A 22,962-nucleotide genomic window follows, 5' to 3' on the forward strand; every position below is an offset into this window, starting at 1 on the left:
TGAATGCTGACACTGCAGATTGGCATAAACTAGTTGCGTGGTTACATAGGATTAAATTAACTATAAATCCAAAATTAAAAAAAAAAATCCCATCTGTCTGATTTCTCTGCCATAAAACACAAGAATTTATCTCACTTTCTGAAAGAGGCTTGGGAGTTTTATTTTCTTGTTTGGGTATAGCTCATCACTTCAGAAAACAAGGAAAAAGACTATAGAACACTGATTTAGGAATTCATAAATATGTGAGTTTACAACAAGTGAGCTAGAGTCCTAAATACAAGGTTCCCTGAACTTGGAACTGATGAAAATCTTAAATAGAAAACCTTAAAGCCATGGAACATACAGCACCAAGGATATATAAATTTATATGAAAGGAAAGGACAATGATAAGCGTGGAGAGGAGCACTCAGATGTCCAGTGTAACTTCAGATTTCCTGTGCTGTGGTTAAGTCCTAAGCAACAAGAAAAGTGTATCTGTCTATCCTATCCCTGGTATGTTCCAAATGGACCTGTTTGTCTGGAAGCAATGGTGTTGTTAACCAAACACACAAATTCTTCAGCCACGGGAAAAACTATGGATTTTTAAAATTTTGGTAGGAACTGAATTTAGCTGGATTTTTTTTTTTTAAATCCAGTTTTGTCCAGCTAATGACACCTCCAGTAGGGAAGGTTCATGTCAAATGCTTGAAGCTGGCAAAGATCTTAACAAAAAGACAATTCTGGTAGTGAGAACTCTCAGGATAAATGGCTGTGAACAAACCACCACTTGTGCTACTTACAATAATAAAGCACATTAGATTTTTCAAGTCACCCTGCAAAATAATAGGTGGTCCATTTCAGAAATCCATACAGATAGCAATATCCATCCTGATTTCAGTTTAGCTAGACTCCAGACCAGTCTCAGCCTTTCCCCAGGTCCTTACCCATGTGGCCCTCATCCCTGCCCCTTGCCTGCCTGCGAGCAGGCTGGGGTCCCTCCCTTCTCTGGCATTCCCTGCATTGAGGAGCTGGCAGAGATGCTGTTCAGCATCTCTGAGATCTGCCCCTCATTTTGCTCTTTGCAGTGATAAAGAGTATAACACTGTTCCCAAAGGATGCTTTAGACTTAACTGCATTAGATTTCTGTATCCTGAAGGAAGGATTAGTGAACAAGCCTACCATACTTCATCCTGCCTTCAGCAGATCAAGTCAGTCACAGGACAGAACAGTAGATGCAGGGACTGTGTGCTCTTCAGTGGTATCAAAGTACTTTCTCCTTTAAAAGAAGTTTCTGTAGCATATCCCCACATAATCTTTTCATTTGAATTAGGATGCTTAACAAAAAGCTTTTGCTTTTTCAATCCTGTTCATTTTGTAGATGATTTGGTTGGTGGAATTCATTCTATATTTCAGAAGAAAATTTAAAAAATACAGAAAAGAAGTCAGGGAGGTGACTCCAAAAGCTCTTCTCAAAACAGATTTTTGCTATACAACCAATTTTTCAGGGTCACTGGAACCTCAGGGATAATCATGTCCAATTAAAGATGATTTGTCTTACAGAAACACACTAGGTATAGAACAAGCACAGCAGCTTCATCCCTTATAATCCAGTCAAGCTCTTGCTGATTTTGTTAGGGTAGGGCTAATTCAGAAGATTGTTGTTGAATACCAAGCATACTTGGAGCAGGTCAGAGCGAACCAAAGAGATTTCCAAGATAAACAGTTGAAACAAAGGCCCACTTTAATGTCTTGGGCTACTTAGAGGAACCCACAACCACACAATAGCTCCCTTCTGCTCCCTTTGAGGAGGCAGTGGCCTATTTTACTTTGCAGTATCAAATGTAAGAGGCAGTGTCAACACTTGGATGCTCTCCGAAAGCTGTGTGGCCCATACGCCCACCCCACTCGTTCAGCTTCCCAGTTCTCAGCCCCCGGGTCAGCCCCATGTGGACTGTGCAGCAGATGGGCAGTGAGAAAAGCTCTGACTCTGCAGACTTCCCCCCACCCTGTCTCAGTGAAATGAATACAATATGGATTTGAATCTCAACAGGAAGCAAGGGAAAAAACAGGCATCCTTCCTCATTATGACAGCTCCGTTTAGAAGCATAGGGAAATAAAGTTGTTTTGGTCTCTGCTTACATCTTAGCATTGGATAACAACTTTGCAAGATTCTCTAAAAAATGCTGCCACAAATATCTACACAACTGAATAGCATATTGTGTTCTTGCTTTATCTTTCCTCAAGCTAACCCATATAATCAGTACTATTCATGGCAGAGGGTTGTTTTTCAGTGACCTGCTGACATGCAGTAGGTTGAGGAGCACTTACGCAGTTGTGCTAGAGATCATCTTTAACCTGCCTGCCTGTAGGCCACTTTCATCCCAGGGGCTCCAAAACAAGGATACCAAATGCGGAATTAGCACCTCGGAAGAACCTGGATTACATCATGTTTTGCCTAGGCTGGCATGTTAAACAGCAATACCAAGACCAGAAAGTATTGCTTAAGAATTGGAGTTGCTTATTTCTTGAACGTCATTGCTTTAATAACTTTGTTTAATAATAGTTCTTAGCAGCTATACAGCTATGTGGAGCGCTTGTTAGATGATGAGTAAAGTGCTATGGTATTTCTTCTCTTAAGCTCTTAGAAAGAGCAGATTTGCTCCTTTCCTTGCCCCAATAGTGTCTTCACTATTATTTTAGGCTTTGAGGGGCTACTAGCCTGAATTGCCAAAGGATGATTAGTTGGTGTTACTCCAGACGCTGTTAGGATGCTGACCCACTCACTGAATGGGAAAATTCCCCTTTATTTCCCCTTGTATTACTTTTCCTCTAAAATATCTAGAAGTGACAGACTGTAAATCAGACACAAAGTTAGCTAAACAAACCAAATAACTGCAGCTCTAATTTTTTTCCCCAATTGGAATTCATTTTTTGAGCTGGCACTTGACAGTGGATTTCAGTATAAATATAGATCTCAAATTTCAGCCATAAGTAGTTTTTGCACACAAAGTCATATAGTCAGGAATTTTTACCTGATGGCCATGTTAAAGGATGTATTCGGTGTGTCTGGAATGTAGTGCATCAGCCTCTGAAAGTGTCTCTCCCTTCCTAAACAAGAACAAAAGAAAAAAAGAAAAAGAGGTACCTTGGGTACTTTAGCTAAGTACCTAAAGCTACATAGGGTGAAGCCAGATTTGAAAAAGGAGTTTTTCACATATTTGTGAAATTAAGACCCGAAATTCCAGTTGACCAAAGGGTCTATTATGCTTGGGCTTCCACATTGTAAGTACCTTCCTTAGATAATTTACATTGCTATATGAGTGTAAAAGACCTTTTCCAAATTGGGACAATATTTTCACTGGTGTTACTTAAAGACACATATTCAAGTTTCTAAAGTGGTGAACTGATTATTAATCTGTTTGGTTTGACATGGACTGAAGAATAACATCATCAAGAATAATATGGTCTCTTAAAAAATGAAACTGTCAGTCATGTTCTAGATGACAACTCTGACTTTCTGAGTTAGTACCAACCTTGACAGAGGAGCAGAAGTCTCAAAAATACTGATTTCCAGTCAGTTTTGTGAAAAGATCTGTAGAGTTAAAAAAACCATATGACAAATGTTCACAAAATGTGTTGCCCTTGCAATTAGGTGGTCCAAATGGGGAAATCCCATCAGCTCCCAGCTGATGTTCAATTTATTAAGTCTTCCTAGGTCTGTAAGTTTTAATCCCCCCGGGATTTTATGTTCAGTGTTTGCTTAGTGTACCAGTAGTGGGAGACTGGCTCTTCTGTGGCATCTCAGTGATGATTCAGTGTTAAAAATCTGGACGTTCCACTAAATGGAAAATACTTGGTCCACAGAGTGGGAAATATATGTATTTTGTATGTGATATGAGGCACAGAGTTTGCATATAATATTTTGGCCACCTCTTGAATGGCCAACTTATTTTAAACTGCCTCCAAATATTTGTATCATGCAAGAGAGAGTGTTTCACATTGCTTTTTTTCCTTTATTCTCAGGAAGCTTATGTGATGGCTAGCGTTGACAATCCTCATGTGTGCCGCTTGTTGGGAATCTGCCTCACTTCTACTGTTCAGCTCATCACACAGCTGATGCCTTATGGCTGCCTCCTTGATTACATCCGAGAGCACAAGGACAACATCGGCTCCCAGTACCTTCTCAACTGGTGTGTGCAGATTGCAAAGGTAAGCCGACAGCACACCTCCAGATCAGCTAAAACTCAGAGATCTGACAGCATGTAATGTATTTATTTACTTACCTGTCTCCGTAAATCTTTCTGTTTCACCACCTGGATCCTAGATATCCTATACGTGACAGTAAGTGGTTACTTCATCTTAAACAATTTACCATTTTCATGCTGATGAGCAAACTTTAACTGTTCTTCAAAATGCTCCTATTAATAATATTATCACCAAAACATTTATAGCCAAACCAAACACCTGCTATTGAAATAATAATGTGATCCTAATGTGATGCAACACAGGGGCAGGGAAGGGAATAGAATTTGGCAATTTGCATAGCAAAATGCTGCTTCCCTCAGTGAGTTTCTTTGGGCTGTGTCACAGGACAGTGATGTTGTTGAATACACCTTTTCTGTGTGCCTTATAGAATTTCAGGCTGAAATCTCTGAGGCCTGAGATCAAACTGCTGATTATTGAATACCAGCTCCATTCTTGTACAGGCTGGCTGTGGCCGAGAGACACTCAGGCACCCAGAGCTGTTCCATAATTTATAGGCACTGAGTTGGTGTCTGTAATCTAACTGCAATGGCCATAAAGTACTTATTGTCACACCTGGTACTGTTTGCCAAAGAGCAGCAAAGGAGACTGAAGTACAGCCTTTAGCCCTTAGCAGCAATATGCTGTATTTCAATGGTAGTTAGCCATTTGCAAGCGTGGAAGAATGGAGCAAAAAACTAACTGCAGTTTGTCAAACATCCATCATATGAGATGCCAGTATCCACAAAGCCTGGCTACTCTAATGCTGCTTATTTCGGGAATGCTGGTCTGCAGGCTAACCACACACTTAAAACCTTATCGGTCCCTTGAGACCTTGTATACATCCCAGACTCGCCCAGCCGTGGTTTGCTTTGAGGAAACATGCTGAAGACCTCAGAAACGTATCCACCAAAAATCTGCTGAGCACATTTTTCATCTCAGTGTGTGTGTGCTTTTTTACATTGCATTCTACAACAAGTGAATTTCAATTTATTTGTCCACCCGGGATAAGAGCTGCCTTTTTCTGACTCTTTTGCTCTCTTGTTTAAAATCAATTACTGCTCTGTCCTGGTTTCAGTCCCTTTGGAGGATTAGCTGGAGGCCACATTTCCCTCTTCCTCCTCCTTCTTCTCCTTTTTAATCTTTAAGGTGGCAAAATCAGTCCCCAAAAGGATCCTTGGGGTATCACTTGCCCAAAAGGTTGCCATTCACAATTGTTAGCTTCTATTTGATTTTTTCATGTCAGTTCAACATTTGCCCATAGCAACCTCTACCCTTGCCAGCGATGCCTGACCTTCAAAATACTCTTTTGTGCTGTTCGACACTGAAGTTCTCCTCAAAGCACTCGTAAATCATGCATATGGCTTTTTCCCACCAATGTGTCTGGTGTTACTATTCTGATAAAGTCGTGCCAGATTTTTGGACATTCTCTGACTCTTTAAAAATGTACTTTTGAGGGGGAAAAAAATTACCACAAATATATGTCTGGTAACTAACCAGCAGGAGGCAAGTTCCCTGGGAAGTTTATTTTTGTTTCTGTTTTCACAGTTTTGAAATAAGTTTTCTTTTCATCTTCTACAAACATTATTTTCACTGAGGTATGGAGTCCTCTCTTTCAGACAAGATGTTATGACAGAGCATAGACTCTCCATGTGCAGAAACACTGTTGAAGGAACTCTTGGAACACATAGGTCTCATGCCTAATGATGGAAAAATGGTTTAAACCCCAGGCCTGCACACAGTTAAAGATCTGCTGAACTTTCTAGACAAGCAGTTCAACATCTTCAGTGTAAGGTTATGCATGTGCACAAGCCTTTCAGCCATCAGCGTCTTAAACAGCTTAGTGTGAAACTGATATTCTGCTTTTCAGCAGCTCTGAGTCTTATTAGTCTCTGCGGCAACTCATGTTTAGCAGGAAATTTTTTGTCCTACTGGGGCTAGATTACGGGATTATTAGGTTTTTTAAGACGGCCTGTTTTCTGTCAGCAGCTCAAGAGTTTTTATTTGAAGAGCTCTGCTCGCTAAAGATCTATTTGTGTAAATCAATGCACGCTACATAGTGGCACTGGGCCAGTTTGTTTGGGTGGTTTGTTTTGGCAGCATCAGCAGTGCACGGGTGAAGTTCTGCTCAGGGACTTGGATGGAGGATTCGATGGTGGTCCAGGTTAGCAGTGGGCTTAGGAAGCGGGTGGAGGTTGAAAGGCAATTATTCCCTCCAGTCCTCTGCCATCACATCAACATGATCATTTTGGTGTTAGCTTTGTAGGTTAAAAGTAATGTTTTATTAACTCTCTTCATAAAATCATAAGCACATAAGCTACTGCTAGCAGAAACCTATGGACTGGGAATAATTGTGGGTTTTGGAAAAGATATTGCAGGAAACTTGGAAGTCATTAACATTTTTTATTCCATGCACCAAGAGGGAAAGGGGAATTATCTCTGTAGTCAGAAACACAGCTCTTAAATTTACGCTTTCAAAGTCAAACTGGCACAATTAGTCATATTCTTCCTCCAGAGGCAGTTGTACCAAAAAAGCACATATGCTATGGTGAAACCAGGCTAATCGTGGGAGGCAGTGAAACTGGAAGAACTCGCCTTTTTCAAAGAGGACTTGTAAATGGATGTAACTCTGAGTTCAGACATAAAATGATGATTTTTTTAATTTTTTATTTTTCACCTGTGCGGTGGGCATTGTTAGCAGGGAGAAGACAGAGTACAGTGTAATAAGACTCAGTATCAGCAACTTTGAATGATTGCCTAAACACTCTCTGTAGGTTTGGGATGCATATATATGGAAGGTGGTAGTTCAACTCTGTACTGTGCTCTCCTGGAGTCACTGGGGTTGCACAAGTGCAGCTGAAAGAAGGATTTATCCCCTTATTTGTAAGTTCCATCCTAATTTCGTATTTCTTGAGCTAAATCCCAAAGGAACCACATCTCCTGCTATTATGTACTATACCCACTACTGTCTATGTTTCCTTCATCTCTCTGCCAGTGCATGGACCCACAAGAAGATTCCTGGAAGGTAACAGTTATTTCTCCATGTAACTGTGCAAGCACTGATCCTCACCCTGCAATAAACATTATGTAAATTGAAATAGCCAGCCTTTTTCTGGAAGTGGGATAGGTTACCATGTGTTTACAGTGGTGTGCATAGTTACCAGAGAGCAGCTGAAGTTTGGTGACTTATTTGTGTGTCCAGGCTCAAAGTGTGTGATGCCTACCCAACAGTGTGTCCTATTGTAGGGAATGAACTATTTGGAGGAACGTCGCCTGGTGCACCGTGACCTTGCTGCCAGGAATGTCCTCGTTAAGACTCCTCAACACGTGAAAATCACGGACTTTGGGCTGGCAAAGCTGCTCGGTGCCGATGAGAAGGAGTATCACGCTGAGGGAGGCAAGGTAAAGCACATCAGAGAATCAATTGCTGTGCAATCGCTAGAGCTTGTGCTTCCACACAAGCCTTAAACAAAGGGAAAAAAATGGGAGTGTGTTTTTCATAGCACTCAGCTGCCATCTCAGCATGCTGCCTTTGAAGCCTGTGGAAGTCCTCTGAAATCAGCCAAAGCAGCGTCAGGCCAGTGGGACTGCAGTGGGAGCAGAGGTAGCAGAGCAGTGAATGCTTTTGAAATTCCCACTCAGAATGTCTGGGAAAAAGCAAGATTATTTAAAAAAAAAAAAGGCTGAATTCATCAGTGTAGCCAAGACCAATAAGACTGTGCAGTTTATAAAGAGAAAGGGAATGTTGTATATTTATAGCAGAAGAAAGACCTGTCAGACTTGGTTCAACATGCCTTCATGTTGTACTACGTGCTGATGGAGGGAATGTGTCCTGCTGAGAAATTAAAGAGAAGCTGCTTGCAAATATTGCAGCAACCATAAATAGAAACCATATGGGTGTAGATCATTCTTTGTCATGTAGCCTGAGATTGGATTTGTGTCCTGTTATGACAGAAGATTTAACAAGTAGTTATTTGACTGTTAAAAATGTTGTAAAACTATTTTGTAAGAGATATTTCTCATATGTCTAATACTCCACACATTCCCAGGTTCATCATAATATATGAAAATAAAAATAATAAAGGGACTCAAAAGTTGCCTGCTCTACCATTCAGATAGCTGTGTTGGTTGGTTGGTTGGTTGGTTTTTTCCTTCCTTGATTTACCACCTGGTGGTAAATATCACTGGTAAATTTTGGATCAGTCTCTTAAGGATTCTTTGTGAATTTTCCTAGGTTCCAATTAAATGGATGGCCTTGGAGTCAATTTTACACCGAATTTACACTCATCAAAGTGATGTCTGGAGTTATGGTGAGTTTAAAAGCAGCTACAGTTCTTGCAGATGGGTTGGAAAATTGCAGGATTTGCTAGTGACTCTACACTGGCCTTTTTGCATTCTACTGTGAGAAGAACAAGAGATCAGATATATAAACTCTGGGCTGAAATCACCTATCCAACAAAGTAAAATTCCCGTGAAACTGCATGTTAGTGAGTGAGGTGTAAGAAGTTTTGCAGAATATGCTTTCAGGTAATGATCCCTCCCCTGAATAGGGCTGCAGGTAAGAGACTCTGGTCTGTTTGCTGAAGTTCTGCTGATGGTTTTCTTCAGCAGCTTCACGTGAATTATAACGGACCTGATAATAAAGCCACTTAACTAGAAGGAGGATGTAAAAACATTGTCAGTCAGTGTCAAATAACTCTGCTGTGGGCTAAAAAGCTTGTACTGTCCTGGTATTGAGAAGACTATGCTAAAAGGGAAGCAAAGTGATAACCTCCTTAGAGAATTTATTTTGTATTTGGTGTAATTCATAAGCTAGCATGAAAAAAAGTAGCGGAAAGGAAACTTTGCAAAGCAATGTATTGCAAAATTTTCCCCCCATCAGCTCTTATATTTCTGGAAAATATTTAATGCAGATGGTCAGATCCTGTGTCCTTTTAAAAGAAGTACAGCCTCAGGTCCTCTTAATCCATTTATGTATCTTGGCATCCAAAATCTTGTTTTGTATCCTAAGCTACTAGACAATCACAACAGCCACATCGCAAGAGTCCATGGTATGTCAGCAAATGACGCTGAGGCAGCTGGTTTGCACATCTTTCAAAAACTGCTTTTGCTTGTCTCCAAAGAGATTGTTTTCAAACAAAAAGACAACTTTCATTTTTAAAACCACTTGCTCAGTTGGAATCAGTAACCTTTATTTCCTTTCTGTGGGGCTGGGGAAGTTTGTGGAATGTTCAACACTAAGATATTAGCTGAGATTGAAAAAAAAAGGGGGGGGGAAAGCAAATCCTTAAAGGAAAGCAGAATGATTTCAACCTGTTATATTAGTCTCTCTTTAAAATCGTAGCAGAAAATGTTTTCTCTGGTTAGGGTTCTGGCAACGCAGTGCTTCCAGGAGAGCCCTCTCTGCTTGCCACCTCTCTGCACCCATGCCAAGCAGCCTAGCTCCTGGCAAAGTTGCTCTCATGGTCTTCTCTTCCCACTCTGCAGGTGTGACAGTTTGGGAGCTGATGACATTTGGGTCCAAGCCGTATGATGGGATCCCTGCCAGTGAGATCTCCTCTGTCCTGGAGAAGGGCGAACGTTTGCCGCAGCCCCCGATCTGTACCATCGATGTGTACATGATCATGGTCAAATGTGAGTTCGCATTTCGGATTGTGGGTGCTCATCTAAGCTGAATAAGTAACACAGTTGCCTTCGTTAGGTTGCATTTGTGTGTGCTGTGTTCTTGGTAATGGCACAGAAGTAGGGTTATGTAAAAAGAGTGGTGACACTAGAGTGTGTTCCCACACCTTGAGCTTTGCTTAGGAGCGTGGGATATGATTTCATGAGTCATTAATTCAACCAACTAATGTTTTTTTCACCATTCACACCACTGGCTGATATTATCAATTATTTTAAATGGATATGGTCAGGCAGTATAAATTAGCATAACACCAACCAGTTTACCTGATGCTCTGTTTTTGTATGTCTAGAAAATAAAATCACCACTGCCTTCTCCTCCAGGCTCACCCTTAGCTCACTAATATGCCTCCGTCTGCAACCACATATGTGGATTATGTCCTTTTACTAAAGGAATGCCAGGAGCACAGGCAACACTATAATGGCAGATACACATAAGGGTCCAGAATTCCTCTTCCAATTTCTTCCTCGTTTTTGGATGGCCCCTTTTTGGCACGCAGCTGTTGCAGCAAAGTAGCTCAAGAGCAGAGACTCTCTGAAGCACTTTTTGGCCACTTAACAGCACGTCAAAGGGCTTCTGGACCTCTAACCCCCTTTCCATCTATATCACCTGCTAAAATGTCAGATTATTACCTGGCTTCCCACGCATCTCTAGGCCATAACTGCTGCATCCCTGCCTGCTGCTGTGAGGATACTGATAAGCAGCCCACTAGGTGGCATTTAAGACCTTTGCACTGGAGCAACATATACCTGTTCTTGAAATCGGAGCCACGCTACTACGAACACTCCATAGTGCAGCACTTTTGGGGAACATGTCATTGTGTTGGAACAGGCGCCACACAAGGTGACCCTGATCCCATGCTTAACAGGGCAGGCAAGAAATGGATGCAGGTGTGTGCATCTAGCCTGGAAGCTGCCCAGACCTGAAAACAGTGTCCTAGAAACTCCTCCTCACAGATGCTGAACCCTATTGACACCTCATCCCACTGCCTTTCCGTAGGGTTAGTCCAGATGTAGAAAGGAGGAATTTTTACAGGCACCTAATCAGGTACCTGCTGCTTTTAAAACATAACCAATAGAGTGTCCCCATCTGCTTTCATACTACTGCACTGAATTTTAAATGCAAGAGTGTTAGGATCTGGGGTTTGAGCCTTCCTTCTGGCACAGGGCTCAGTTGCACATCTTTCACTGCTCTGATCACCCCATGTTTGCAGGCTACAGCACAGACCCTGTTGAAGCTGTGCCATTTTGTCTAAAGGAATACAGGAATCCGAGTACCTGTTTTATAAGCTGAAATGTTCAAAGTTATTGCACAATAATGACTATTTTTTTAATTTAAGAAACAGCATTTAAATGTAGGCAACTCAAAGTGAGAAACAGTAGATGCTACTCCTGCAAGAACAGCAAACTTCCAAATGCTTCACTCTGTCTTAAAGCAAGAAGCTTTTCTTGAATTATCAGGAGATATATTTCTAGCATGGTAAAATGTCACTGAAAATTATGAGATTTTGTCTAATGCAGATTTTAGATGACATGTTAGCACTTCATTTCTCCATTACTATGGATAAGGTGTTTCTTCTGAGTTCCTCTAGACACACTAAGCTTGACTTTTGTTGGTTTTAATTTTAAACACAAGAGTCTCCAGATCAGCTTATCTTTGAGTTGACGACAGAAAATGTGGGTTTCCTAACTAATAGCACATGTAAACCCACCAGTATCTATATTCTAAATCTCTTCTACCATTGATCCACAGCAAGCTATAGGACTGCTTTTTGTTTGAGTCTGTTTACTAATTAAATACAGCTTAGATATAGTTAATTTTAAAATGTTCTCAGTGAGGATGTTTTGAATTTTAGAAGACATCTGGTACAGAAGGAGGCTTCTGCTGTAGGCTTCCCAGGACTCCATGAAGCAGTGCAGTGACTGTCAGACAGTCAAATCATGGTACCTCTGCAGGCACCCACTGATGTTTTTTTGCTTTCTCTCCTTCAAAAGCATTTTCAAAGCAGGCTTAATTTGCATTATCCCTCAGGTGGGACCTGCTGCCCACATGGAGATAGGCCAGCAGGAGAGGAGACAGGCTCAGCCCACAGCTTTTCCAACACGGGGTTTTCTTACCTCCTTTCTTCTTCCCAAAACTCCCAAGATCTGCATTTTAAATGCTGAAATTCACACCAGTGGCTGGTGAATGAACTTTTTATGGTGGTCCCTTAGGGGTAGCTTCTTTCTTTGTTCCACACATGGCACTGCTCTTTTTGCTGTTACATTTTATTTTAAACTGTGTTTGATCACCAAAACAACTTTATTTGTGCATTCCTTTCCCTCCAGGTTGGATGATCGATGCAGACAGCCGTCCCAAGTTTCGTGAACTGATAGCCGAATTCTCGAAAATGGCTCGTGACCCTCCACGCTATCTCGTTATACAGGTACTAACCACAGTGGTGGGAAGATGTCTGATGGGCATTTAATATGAAGCCCAAAATTATTAGTAATGCATATGAAAACATATAATACTGATAACTTAAGGCCAGATTTATTGTTGCTTTCCAGGTCTTAACACATTCAGCTAGAACCACAAACAAAATGTCAAGACTGGTCACTATTTTCTTAGTACTGGTCCCAGTCTAGGACCAGCAACAGTCCATACTGCAGTCATGAGAGGAAAACAAGAGTTTGATCCTCTTCAAAATGTATCTATTTTACAGCAGCTTGGACAGAGATTGCAGGCCCAAGTTCCCCTAAACTCTGAAGAAATTTGGTTAAATGCATAGATCCAGATTTTGCATCTTGGGCCTCTTGCTAAATTACTTTGTCTCACAGAGAAGGGGATAACAAGGGCTTGAAAGGAGTCTGCAAGTCCTCTCCCATGCTGACTTTTTTCCACAGGGAGATGATAGGATGCACCTGCCCAGCCCTACGGACTCCAAGTTTTATCGCACCCTAATGGAGGAGGAGGACATGGAAGATATAGTGGATGCGGATGAGTATCTTGTGCCACACCAGGGATTTTTCAACAGCCCTTCGACATCCCGCACTCCCCTCTTGAGTTCATTGGTATGAAACTTTTCCACTGTGGAAACATGATAAGCAATTTTAAGAGTGAACTGCTTCTCATAATGTCTGTATTTTCTTTCTCTATCTTTTAAGAGTGCTACTAGCAACAACTCTGCTACAACCTGCATTGACAGGAATGGGGTAAGTGGAATGACCTTTAAAAAAGGAGTAACTCCTCCTGTGTGGATCAACTTCTACAAAACAGTTCCTTTACTATTGTTTTTCTCTACTTCACCTAGCAGGGGCACCCTGTGCGGGAAGACAGTTTTGTCCAGAGGTATAGCTCAGACCCAACAGGCGCTTTCTTGGAGGACAGCATAGATGACAGCTTCCTGCCAGCCCCAGGTGAGTACCTCTCCTGTGTTTCCATCTCATGGCCGCTCATTCACAAGCCTTTTGGTTGTAAATATAATCATTGCCCTTCCTTTTTTACAGGAAGCAATTCAAATGCTTGCTACCTTTCTTTGCTTAGCAAACAGAGGTGGAAAAGTGCACACATATCCTTTTCTTAGACTTTATCTGGCTGCTTCTGCCCATTTCTCATTTCAGTTCCCTCACAAGCCAGGTTCCTTATGTTTGCTGTATGTGCCATCTAGCCAGGGAGTTTGCATGTGTGGTTATATGTTTAAATCTTTCTAATTGAGAAAATATCCTCTACAAAATGGGTTTCATCCCCTAAATCATTTCAGCAATATAAAGAGCTTTATGGCAGCTTCATTGCTTTCAGAAGTGGATTCACAGGAGGCAGTTTATGGTTTCACATAGACTTACAGCGTAGGTGATCAGAAAGCGAGCCAGCAAGCACTGAGGGGGATGGGGAATGCGTTACACATTCAGGATGCTTTGTGTCCTTAAAAAATCCCAACCAACCTTTCCAAGAATATGCCATAGGTAAAAAGGGTGAAAGGCCCTGCGAGGAACGGCACTGAAGTGAAATGTGGAGTCCCTGTATTTTCTGGTCATTTTTCTCATCTCCAAACATTTTTTCTAGAGAAACAGCTTCTGGCAGCTGAGCTCCCAGGCTGCCATTTCAGAACACTATCTGGGACATAGCCACCCACACGTCACTAAAATCAGCAGTAGCAATCTCACTGTGTCGTGGTCCAAGCCATCTTTCTGCTGGTTTGCAAACAAAATTCTTGAAGGTGAACCTCAGGGCAGAGCATTTGGTGCATTTGGTGCCACGGAATGGCAGTTCTTGCCTTTGGCCCTTTTCCACTTGGGGAAGTTCAGTGATGTGCTGTGAGCGAAGAGCAAGTGGCAGCTGGGTTGAAACTACATGTCAGGGGACACAAATGGCTGCATTAGTTTTATGTCTTCATTTTCTTATTTTTATTTTCTTTTTATTCTAGAGTATGTAAATCAGTTGGTGCCCAAGAAAGCATCTGCCTCAGCAGTCCAGAATCCAATCTACAACAACTTCTCTCTCACAGCAAACTCAAAGGTCCCCACAGACTCCAGCTACCAGAATTCACACAGCACAGCTGTGGACAACCCCGAGTATCTCAACACTAACCAGTCTCCACTGGCAAAGACCGTCTTTGAAAGTTCCCCTTACTGGATCCAGGCAGGCAACCACCAAATAAATCTGGACAATCCTGACTACCAGCAGGACTTCTTACCGAACGAAACCAAACCTAATGGTCTCTTGAAAGTTCCTGCAGCAGAAAACCCAGAGTACTTGAGGGTAGCAGCACCAAAAAGTGACTACATTGAAGCCTCGGCATGACCATGGAGAATTTCTTCTTGCAGCAAGGCAAGCCAGACTCTTAAGTGAACTATATGGCTGCTGCAAGAATGGACTCTGGCTCAGAGCAAATGGCAACTGCAATGCACCAATAAGCACACCTCTCCTTTTCGGCATGGGGGCTGAAACTGCAAATCCCATCTGATGGCAGTTTGGATCTTTTCTTGCCCATTTCCATGAAATAACTGAGGCACATAGCCTGCACTCGGACATTTGTTGGGATGAAGCAGGATCTTCCTGGTCTGAAGAAATATGGATGCATTTCTTTCATTTTCAAATGGTAGCATGGTAAAAAGCCACTCTGGGATGAACTTGAGAGCTGTACACATTGTACAGTCAAATTCCTTTCTACAGTCTGTATTTTTATAAATGTTTCTAACAGAACTTTTGGATCTTTTACAAAATCAGATGCTTGTACTGCTGTTCTGCTATGTGGTGCTCAGATCACCAGCAGGAAAAAAAATATTACCAATAGTTTTCCAAAACTCCTGGAACAGAAACTGTTATTCCAAACCACTGAATTTTTACAAATTGGCTCCACATACTGCCTTTTGGCCCAAAGGTGAGAAGTGCACCTAAGGGAGGTGTGAGCAATTCTTCCCAGGGCAGTATGGATTGGATTGCTCCAGAGGAAACTTAGGACAAGGAGCAAAGTGGCACGATGCATCACCTGCTAACCACTACTGCTAAGAACTGACAGAAGGAACTCACCTCAAGTCATCTTTGAATCATACATGATTCTAAAGCGCTCACTAGTCTGTTTTCTAATGGTCAAACCCAAGACATTTTTTTTTCTGATCCCTTATGCAGCTGTCAAGTTGTCAAAATGCCTTTCTTCTTCAACAAAACTGTTAAAGATGTTGCCGTAACTGAAAAATTAAGTGTCAAATAATGTTTAACAGACCTTAATTAAATGTCAAGGAAATGCTAATGGTGGCAAATTGGAACATTCACGAGACAGACTGGAAGAACTATACTAAATTAGACTTGACTAGGGCAAGAAACACAGGTAGCTCTAGCCAAGCAGTTTTATTTCCCTTCTTAAAGGGCAGAAATCATTTTCCCTTATACATGTGGCAAAGAAAAGGAGTATATAAGTGTTACACTTCAAGGCAGAATACTGCCAATTGCTGTTCCACACTGGGGCAGAGGCTGGGGCTGGTTACATGTCCCTTTGGGGTTACATATCCTGGCAATGCAGGAGGAGCAGTGAAAATGAATTAAGGAAAAAATAATCCAGAGTGATGGAATATATTATCTCCCTCTTCTAAAACATAGGGCTGCCTACTACTTCTTTAAAATACACAGCATCGTCTTCTGGTTATCAGTGTGGTATAGGCAGGCAAGGCAAGGCTGAGATTTTAGCTTGACAGTATAAATCAATCACAGCAGCAAAAGCATCTACTCTTTCCAGTGACCCATAAAACTATTCCATCATTAACATGTCTTATGAGCGTAGGAGGAGTAAAGTGCCTAAAGTGTGAATTTAGTCAGTCATTTAGATGCATCCCACCAGCAACTTGGCAGTGCTATTTTAATCAAACCACTAGATCAGAAGGCAAATGCTCATTTTGGGACAAAGGCCCTTAACTAGTTGAATGTTGGCAACTTGCTTGAGGGTAGCATAAGCAGCTGACTTGCAGAGGATCTGTAGTCTATATTAAGTAGCAAGAAAGAGTCAAATTTATGCTTCTGCTGTGGTTTGAATGCAGCAGTCTGTGTTTCAGTTTAAGGATTGCATCTGAAGTCCAAGATCAAGCAGCAAATCCTTAGAACACTCTTTTTATAGATTTATTGAGGGAAGGAGAAGAACAGTCATGTGGAATGACCCTTTTTGTAAGTAACATGGTGTAAAATGCATTAACAGCTTGTGTGTGTACAGTGGCTCATGGGCCACACTGCAGTCTAGCATAAAGCAGCATACTGGGGTGACCAGGACCCGAGGGAATGGCCTGAAGTTGTGTCACAGGAGGTTTAGGTTGGATATTAGAAAAAGGTTCTTCACCCAGAGAGTGGTCAGGCACTAGAACAGGCTCCCCAGGGAAGTGGTCACAGCACCAAGCCTGACAGAGTTCAAGAAGCTTTTGGATGATACTCTCAGGCACATGGTGTGACTCTTGGGGATGGTCCTGTGCAGGGTGAGGAGTTGGACTGGATGATCCTTTTGGGTCTCTTCTGACTCAGCACATTCTGTGATTCTGTGATATTGGACAGAATCCAAAGATGGTCCTCTTTGGTAGGTGTGTCTCACCATGACCAAGCCCCAGGCATAGCAGTCTGGAGGATGCAATGTTTGACTTTGATTATTAGTGGCTTGTATTTAAAACACTAACCAAACTTCAGTTCCCATGTCCAATTAGCAGCAGATTTCTCCTTGCATTCCTGAGAGCAGATTTGCTGTGTTGCTCTCACAAGCGTGCAACATGTATGCACAGGCATTGCTGCTGTTCTCCACCCACCGCCTTGGGAGAAATGTACATAAAACTAAAAAAAGATCTTAACAGAATTCACAGATAATTTTTCAATTTGCTAAAGCTGCTATGTCTCCAGGCAGAACATTAGAAAATCACACAATGCATGTTCTCCCACAGAATCTGCTGAACACTATTGCACAAAGGAATTTATTGATGTTTTGTTTTAATTTCTTAGCTAAAACAAGAAAGCCACTGAGCAGTATCAATATGTATCCACCAGCATTATGTAGCATGAAAATTATTTAATAGAGGTTAATACACTTGCCCATTAAAACAATTTAGGAGGGATTCAGTAGCAATTCCTTGCTAGAAACAAGGAGATTAATCTAAAAATTATGCAATGTAAGTTTAAAAGAGCATCACATTTTGAATGTGATGTTTTTGTTGAAAAAAGTAGGAAAGAAAATGTAGAACCACAAACTCTCAGTACGAACGTAAATTCCAGATTGGTGGATCAGCTATATTGTGAAGTATTTCTGGTGAATAGGCATCCTGTAAGCCATGATTTGTAAATTGGCAGGTCAGTAATTATTCAAAAGCCAGCAAAAAATAAAAACTGGATTGTGCCTGCAGGGGCAGATACAGTGGCACTGGGAGTGGATGGGACTGTGCAGCTGCATGGCTGTCACTGGAGGCACAGGTGCTGTGCAGTGTGATGCTCGTAGGGTAACAGACAATAGCAATAAACCAAATGATTTCCAGCAGAATTAAAAAAGAAAAAAAAAAAAGAACCAATAAGCAGCTGAAATGTCCTGGTTTTCCCACTGCAGCTCATTGCACATTTAACAGCAAGGAGGCCCCTGCGGATCATAGGTGCTTATACAGGCAAACGTGGTGTAGCAGCATAAATCAACATCCAAAAAAACCTTGAAAATTCAGCTGCAGGTGTGGGTAGAAAAGGCTGATTTTAAAAACACAGCTAAATAGGGAAATGGAACATGTCACAACCACTTTTAAAAGCTAAGTCTTACTAATTGAGAAAATTAAAATTTCCCTTTTTACGGAATTTTTAATGGAAGGCAAAATAAAATACAAGTCAGTCCTTAGTGTCTATCATAAAGCAGCAGTTAATACAGAACTCCTTTTGCAATAATAATTTAGGACTTTTAATAACTGCTTAGTATATGAAAATGTAAGTTAAATCAACAGTCTTCATCTTTGATGTTTTCCAGTGATTGTGTACAGTGCACTTGACTTCATTTGGGGCCTTGGATTGTTCCTACTGCAAAGGGAGTTGGCCTGGGAAATTTTCTTCATGTTGCAATTGATTTTGTGAAGTAAATTCATTGAGAGGCCAAGAGCCTGCTTGTGTTTCCAGCTAACAGGCAACATTGCAGTGAGTTTTCTAGACAGAGAGTTGGACCTAGATGGTGGTTTCTGGAATGCGTTGGAATGATGCCCCATCCCACCAATCTCACCATCAGATGGCCACGTGAAGCCTTGGCATTAGAAAATGTGGTCTCATGGTTTATTTGAAAAGAAGGGTCTTGTGTAGGGAGAGTAATGCAAGGGAAGGGCTTCATCTGGCCCATCCATATCTAAGATAGCTGCTGAATTTGCCCAGGGCCACTGAGACCACTGACTGTTCCTGCAGGTATAGGTAGCTCCTATCCCTGCTACCAGCTAGATGTGAAGCCCCCTTGCAGAGATTGCTTGTGCAAAAAGCAATGTACGTGGCATTCATACTATGGGTGTATTTCTTCTCTTCCCAGGGAGATGTAGTTAGGTTTACAACAATGTCACAGGACCTCAAACAGCATGAAAAGGTCCCATCACAAGGTGCCTGAGGTGTCCTTGGTCTGTCTGTGGATGCTCCAATGTGTCAAGGAGAAACTTTGCATTTCCAGACAAGAGCTCATTTTTCACATTTGGAGTTCAACATCTGTTAGTATGACCACTGCCTCTCAGCTGAGCAGTTACGGTACGCTGGCTTTTGTTCCCCCAGCATTTGTCTGGGAGAAAACATCTGAATCAGGACCAAATATGAAAATGTACCTGTGTCCTTCTTCTTGATGGAAACTGTATACTCATGAAATGTCAAACTCTGGGTAGAACACTTAGCAAGAATGCTTTGTAATGTTTTATCACTAGTGGTTCAAATTTTATATTGGGATCCCTTTTTCTAGCCTTCTTTTTGTAAATGCTCCCTCTTTGTTCTGACGTAAAACTTTCAAGGAGCCTTTTTAAAATAATGAGGAAAATAACAGGAAAAAAAATTTATACAAAAGAAAACCATGACACCTTCAAGTAGCTTGTCAAATGGGCTGCATTAGGACCAAAGATGTTATGTCTTGTTTTCTTGCTTTAAAGGAATAGGGTATTGATCACTACTTCCACTGCCTCTCATTACAGAGAAGAGCTACAGATTTCCACTCTTCATTGGGGCTGGGTCAGACCTCCACTGAGCCAAGAGAGCTTGGCAGGAGGGTGAGACCTGTCCATAGAAAACTAACTGAATATCAGGACAAGGTATCACTTCAGGGCCAAACCTACAACCTGTACTCCATATTGCACTTAATGCAATATCTAAACAGGGACATAGTCAAGGAAAAAAAGAAGCAAATACATGATGTTTTGGCTTAATGTCAGGAAAAAATACAATAATATGAAGATGAGAATGATGGGTTTTTCTGTGAGGAAGTGTGTAGGCAGGCAGTGAGATTTTAAAATGATAACACTTTTTGTTATGTATTACTTTAATTATGCAGGGGAGTTGAAATCATGGCATTCCCATGATATGCTTTGATTTCTGCCATACATCCTGCCTGCGTTTGACATCAAGTGTTCAGGCAGATCACTTGTATTACCATGGCCATGTGGATTGAGAAGTGTGGGTTGCTTCAACCCCTTCTTTTTATGCAGGGAGATAAAAGTGCGGTTATAGTAGGCTGTACCACAGTTAGTGGTCAAGCTAACCCTCAACAGCGTCCAAAACTGGCTTTCCCAGGGGAAAAAGTTGATAACTGCAGACCTACCTGACAAAAGATGCACCACTTGTTGCAGTGCTGGCAACAGGCAGTTGGCAGCAAGCAAAATGCATTCAGCCAAGATTCAAGTTTGGTGCTTCACCAGCTTTGCTGTCATGGTCTTACATGATGCAGATGGAGCTGTCTGGATGTACAACAGCACAGGTCCTGTGGTCTCACTGTAGCTCTCACTTTGAAGTAATGGATTTTTCTGATTAATAAAGTGAAAACATGAAATCAAAAGTGCCGCTAGCAATAGGACTGGTAGAAGGTGTTGTTCCTACATAGCCAATATGGTACATCATTTACAGTCACACTGGAGTTTATCCAGACTCTTCTCCTTACCTCTTGCAAGCTAGCTAGAGAGTGTGCATTTGCTAGCACCATCAATGTTATCCTCATATTTTATGAAAGGGAATAATCAAAGTAGTTGGCTATAATGATAGGAGGCTTGGCTCACATACCTAGGTTGCTTTTTTAATCCTACATTCCTTATATTGTTCCCCTTGAAATTAATGGGATGTTTAAATTCATTACACTGAGAGTATAAAACAAGACTAATGTTGAGTGATTTTTGAAAATCCCTCACAATAATCAGAGATCCTATGGATCCATTGCCCGTTTTAGGCTGCTTTGTATTGATGCAATCAACCGAATATAAGGTATGATGTCTTGGTTTTTATAAACTGTCAAGCAATATATTCATAGATACTGACGGTACCCTTGCAGCATTGTAAAGTTACTCAACTATGAAAGCACTATTTGTACAATAAGAAACTCTTTTGACTTTTATATGGTTTAATGGTTTATACTGTTGATCAAAGATTGTTTGTATATGACGATAAAAAATGAGGTGTATATTATTCTTTTTAATTGTTTTTAATTTTTGGAAAACTGTTATTGTAATATACTGTTGTATTTGGGGGGAACAAGAAAGCAGTGGCTAGCTTGTAGCTTGTAGCCAAAGAAGAACTCACATTATGGGTTCTTTATTGGACTTCGATTTTTTTTTTTCTGGTAAAATTTGTCACCTTGGGGATTTATCCAGAGCTTAGTGAAGCTAGTAACAGCACTCTTTCCTCTCTCCAAGACTCTTTGGTTGTCTGTATGCACAGTGCTGGAGTTTCATAATGTGAGCAATAATACAGGTAACACTCGTGACCATTGGAAGTGCAATATGAAAGCCCAGGTGCTGCTTATCAGGGCCCTAAAAATGCTGATCTTGTAAATTACATGGCAGGTTCTCACTTCACTTTCATGACAAGAGCAGAAGCAGAGTGAAAGCAATCCCTCGAAATCCATGTGACATGTGGTATGTGAAGCCACAGTGCTGGCCATTTCTTAATTGCATAGCTAAGGCAAAATAAAGTCTCAACCAGAGTTACTGGTGACTTACATTGTTGTACTACACTAGGCAGAAAGATAAACTTTGTTAGCAGTGGCAGTCAAAAGAAGCCCTGGTGTCCCCTTAGTATTGGTGTTTAATTATCCAACTGGTTGAACATGCAGCAGACAAAGATTAAAGGAATTGCAGGGTCCTCAACATAACAGAGCAAAATACAGTGCATTGGCAAGACAGTAAAGAAGAGAGGAGATGGAACTGTCAGTATGCATTCAGCCCGGATAGGTCCCCAGTATCACAATTAGTAAATGAAATAATTTTTGTCTTAATAGGTGAACTTTGTAGACAGAAAAAAAAAGAAAGCCACTACAGCACCTTTGTCATTCTCATTTTTCCATACAGTCCCTTCCAGTACGTAGGCTGCATGTTTTACCAGCTCAACCTACTTTATGCAGAAATTATGTAGTCTTAATCTTCATATTACTGGTTCTCAGAAATGTCTAATGCGTATTAATGCATGATATTTTTATTTTAATAAAAGTAATTAAATAAATCTTTGCTCTTTTGGCATATAATTCTCCCTCCCCCCTTTAGCGATCAGCTGGCTTGAGAAGATTCTAGATAAGTTAGTATTGCTATGAAGAAGAATAATTAGTATTAATATCGAGAAGGAAACTGAAATGTATGTTGTACATCTATGCACCTCCTCTGTGAAGATCAGAAAATAACTCCTAGATCCAAAAGTCTTTATCACACCGGAAACTGCTATTCTCTGCCTCTGTCAGAGGCAGAGCAGTGCCTCCATCCTTACTCCAGAGAGGTGGGGATAGTGATGTGCTAAATCCCATTGTCAAAGCACCAAAAGAGAAGAATTTACAACTAAGAATGGTGTAAGTATAGAAAAGCATGGGTATTTGGGAAGGATGAACATGCAGAAATGCCACTGAGTTCACTGCTGCCAACTTCAAATGAACATAAAAGTGACAGAGGGTGCAAGAGGAGAAGACAGCCAAAGAAAGACAGCTGCAGTTTAACCCTCATAACTGCCTGCACAGGATATGGCAGATTAAGATAAGATAAAGAAAATTACTATTTAATGATAGGAATACAACTCTCCAACATGCTTCTACTTTATCAGCAGCAGCACTAAGCAAGCCTTACCTTTTGGCACTCCTGACCTTGACCCAGGAAAACAACAAAACCAGCTTCTGAGGAACTAATCTGAATGCCCAATAATTACATTAGATCACATCAGAAATAAGAGCCAACATGCTCTGAGGAGACACACAGCCATAGCCAGACCACCTATCATGGCACCTGGGACAGATCTACACACCTCCTTCGGCACTGAACGTGGAAGGGCTTCACAGTCACTCTCCAGGGCAGTCACATTTCAGCAGTAACTGGTCACAAATGGCCTTGTTTGTTCCTGTCCTAAGGCTGCCAACCAGGGCAACACTTCTGCAGCAGCACTTGATA

General features: G+C 41.3%; 1 protein-coding gene across 2 annotated transcripts in view; it reads left to right on the plus strand.

Moving 5' to 3' along the window:
* Positions 1-22,036, plus strand: part of EGFR (epidermal growth factor receptor) — a 161,214-nt gene extending 139,178 nt beyond the window's left edge. Inside the window, exons 20-28 of one of the 2 annotated variants that reach the window (XM_051799428.1) lie at positions 4,003-4,188; positions 7,468-7,623; positions 8,456-8,531; positions 9,709-9,855; positions 12,229-12,326; positions 12,787-12,954; positions 13,048-13,095; positions 13,197-13,299; positions 14,307-22,036. In XM_051799428.1, coding sequence (XP_051655388.1) covers positions 4,003-4,188; positions 7,468-7,623; positions 8,456-8,531; positions 9,709-9,855; positions 12,229-12,326; positions 12,787-12,954; positions 13,048-13,095; positions 13,197-13,299; positions 14,307-14,683 — 1,359 coding nt within the window. In that variant the 3' untranslated portion in view covers positions 14,684-22,036. Of the gene's footprint in view, positions 1-4,002; positions 4,189-7,467; positions 7,624-8,455; positions 8,532-9,708; positions 9,856-12,228; positions 12,327-12,786; positions 12,955-13,047; positions 13,096-13,193; positions 13,300-14,306 lie in introns of both variants that reach the window. The other variant, XM_051799427.1, reaches the window with a different exon arrangement.
* Positions 22,037-22,962: the final 926 nt, after the last annotated feature.

The sequence above is a fragment of the Manacus candei genome, unplaced genomic scaffold (genome assembly GCF_025592945.1).
Source record: "Manacus candei isolate 608988 ecotype Guabito, Panama unplaced genomic scaffold, ASM2559294v1 h1tg000049l, whole genome shotgun sequence".
Classification (NCBI taxonomy): Eukaryota; Metazoa; Chordata; class Aves; order Passeriformes; family Pipridae; genus Manacus; species Manacus candei.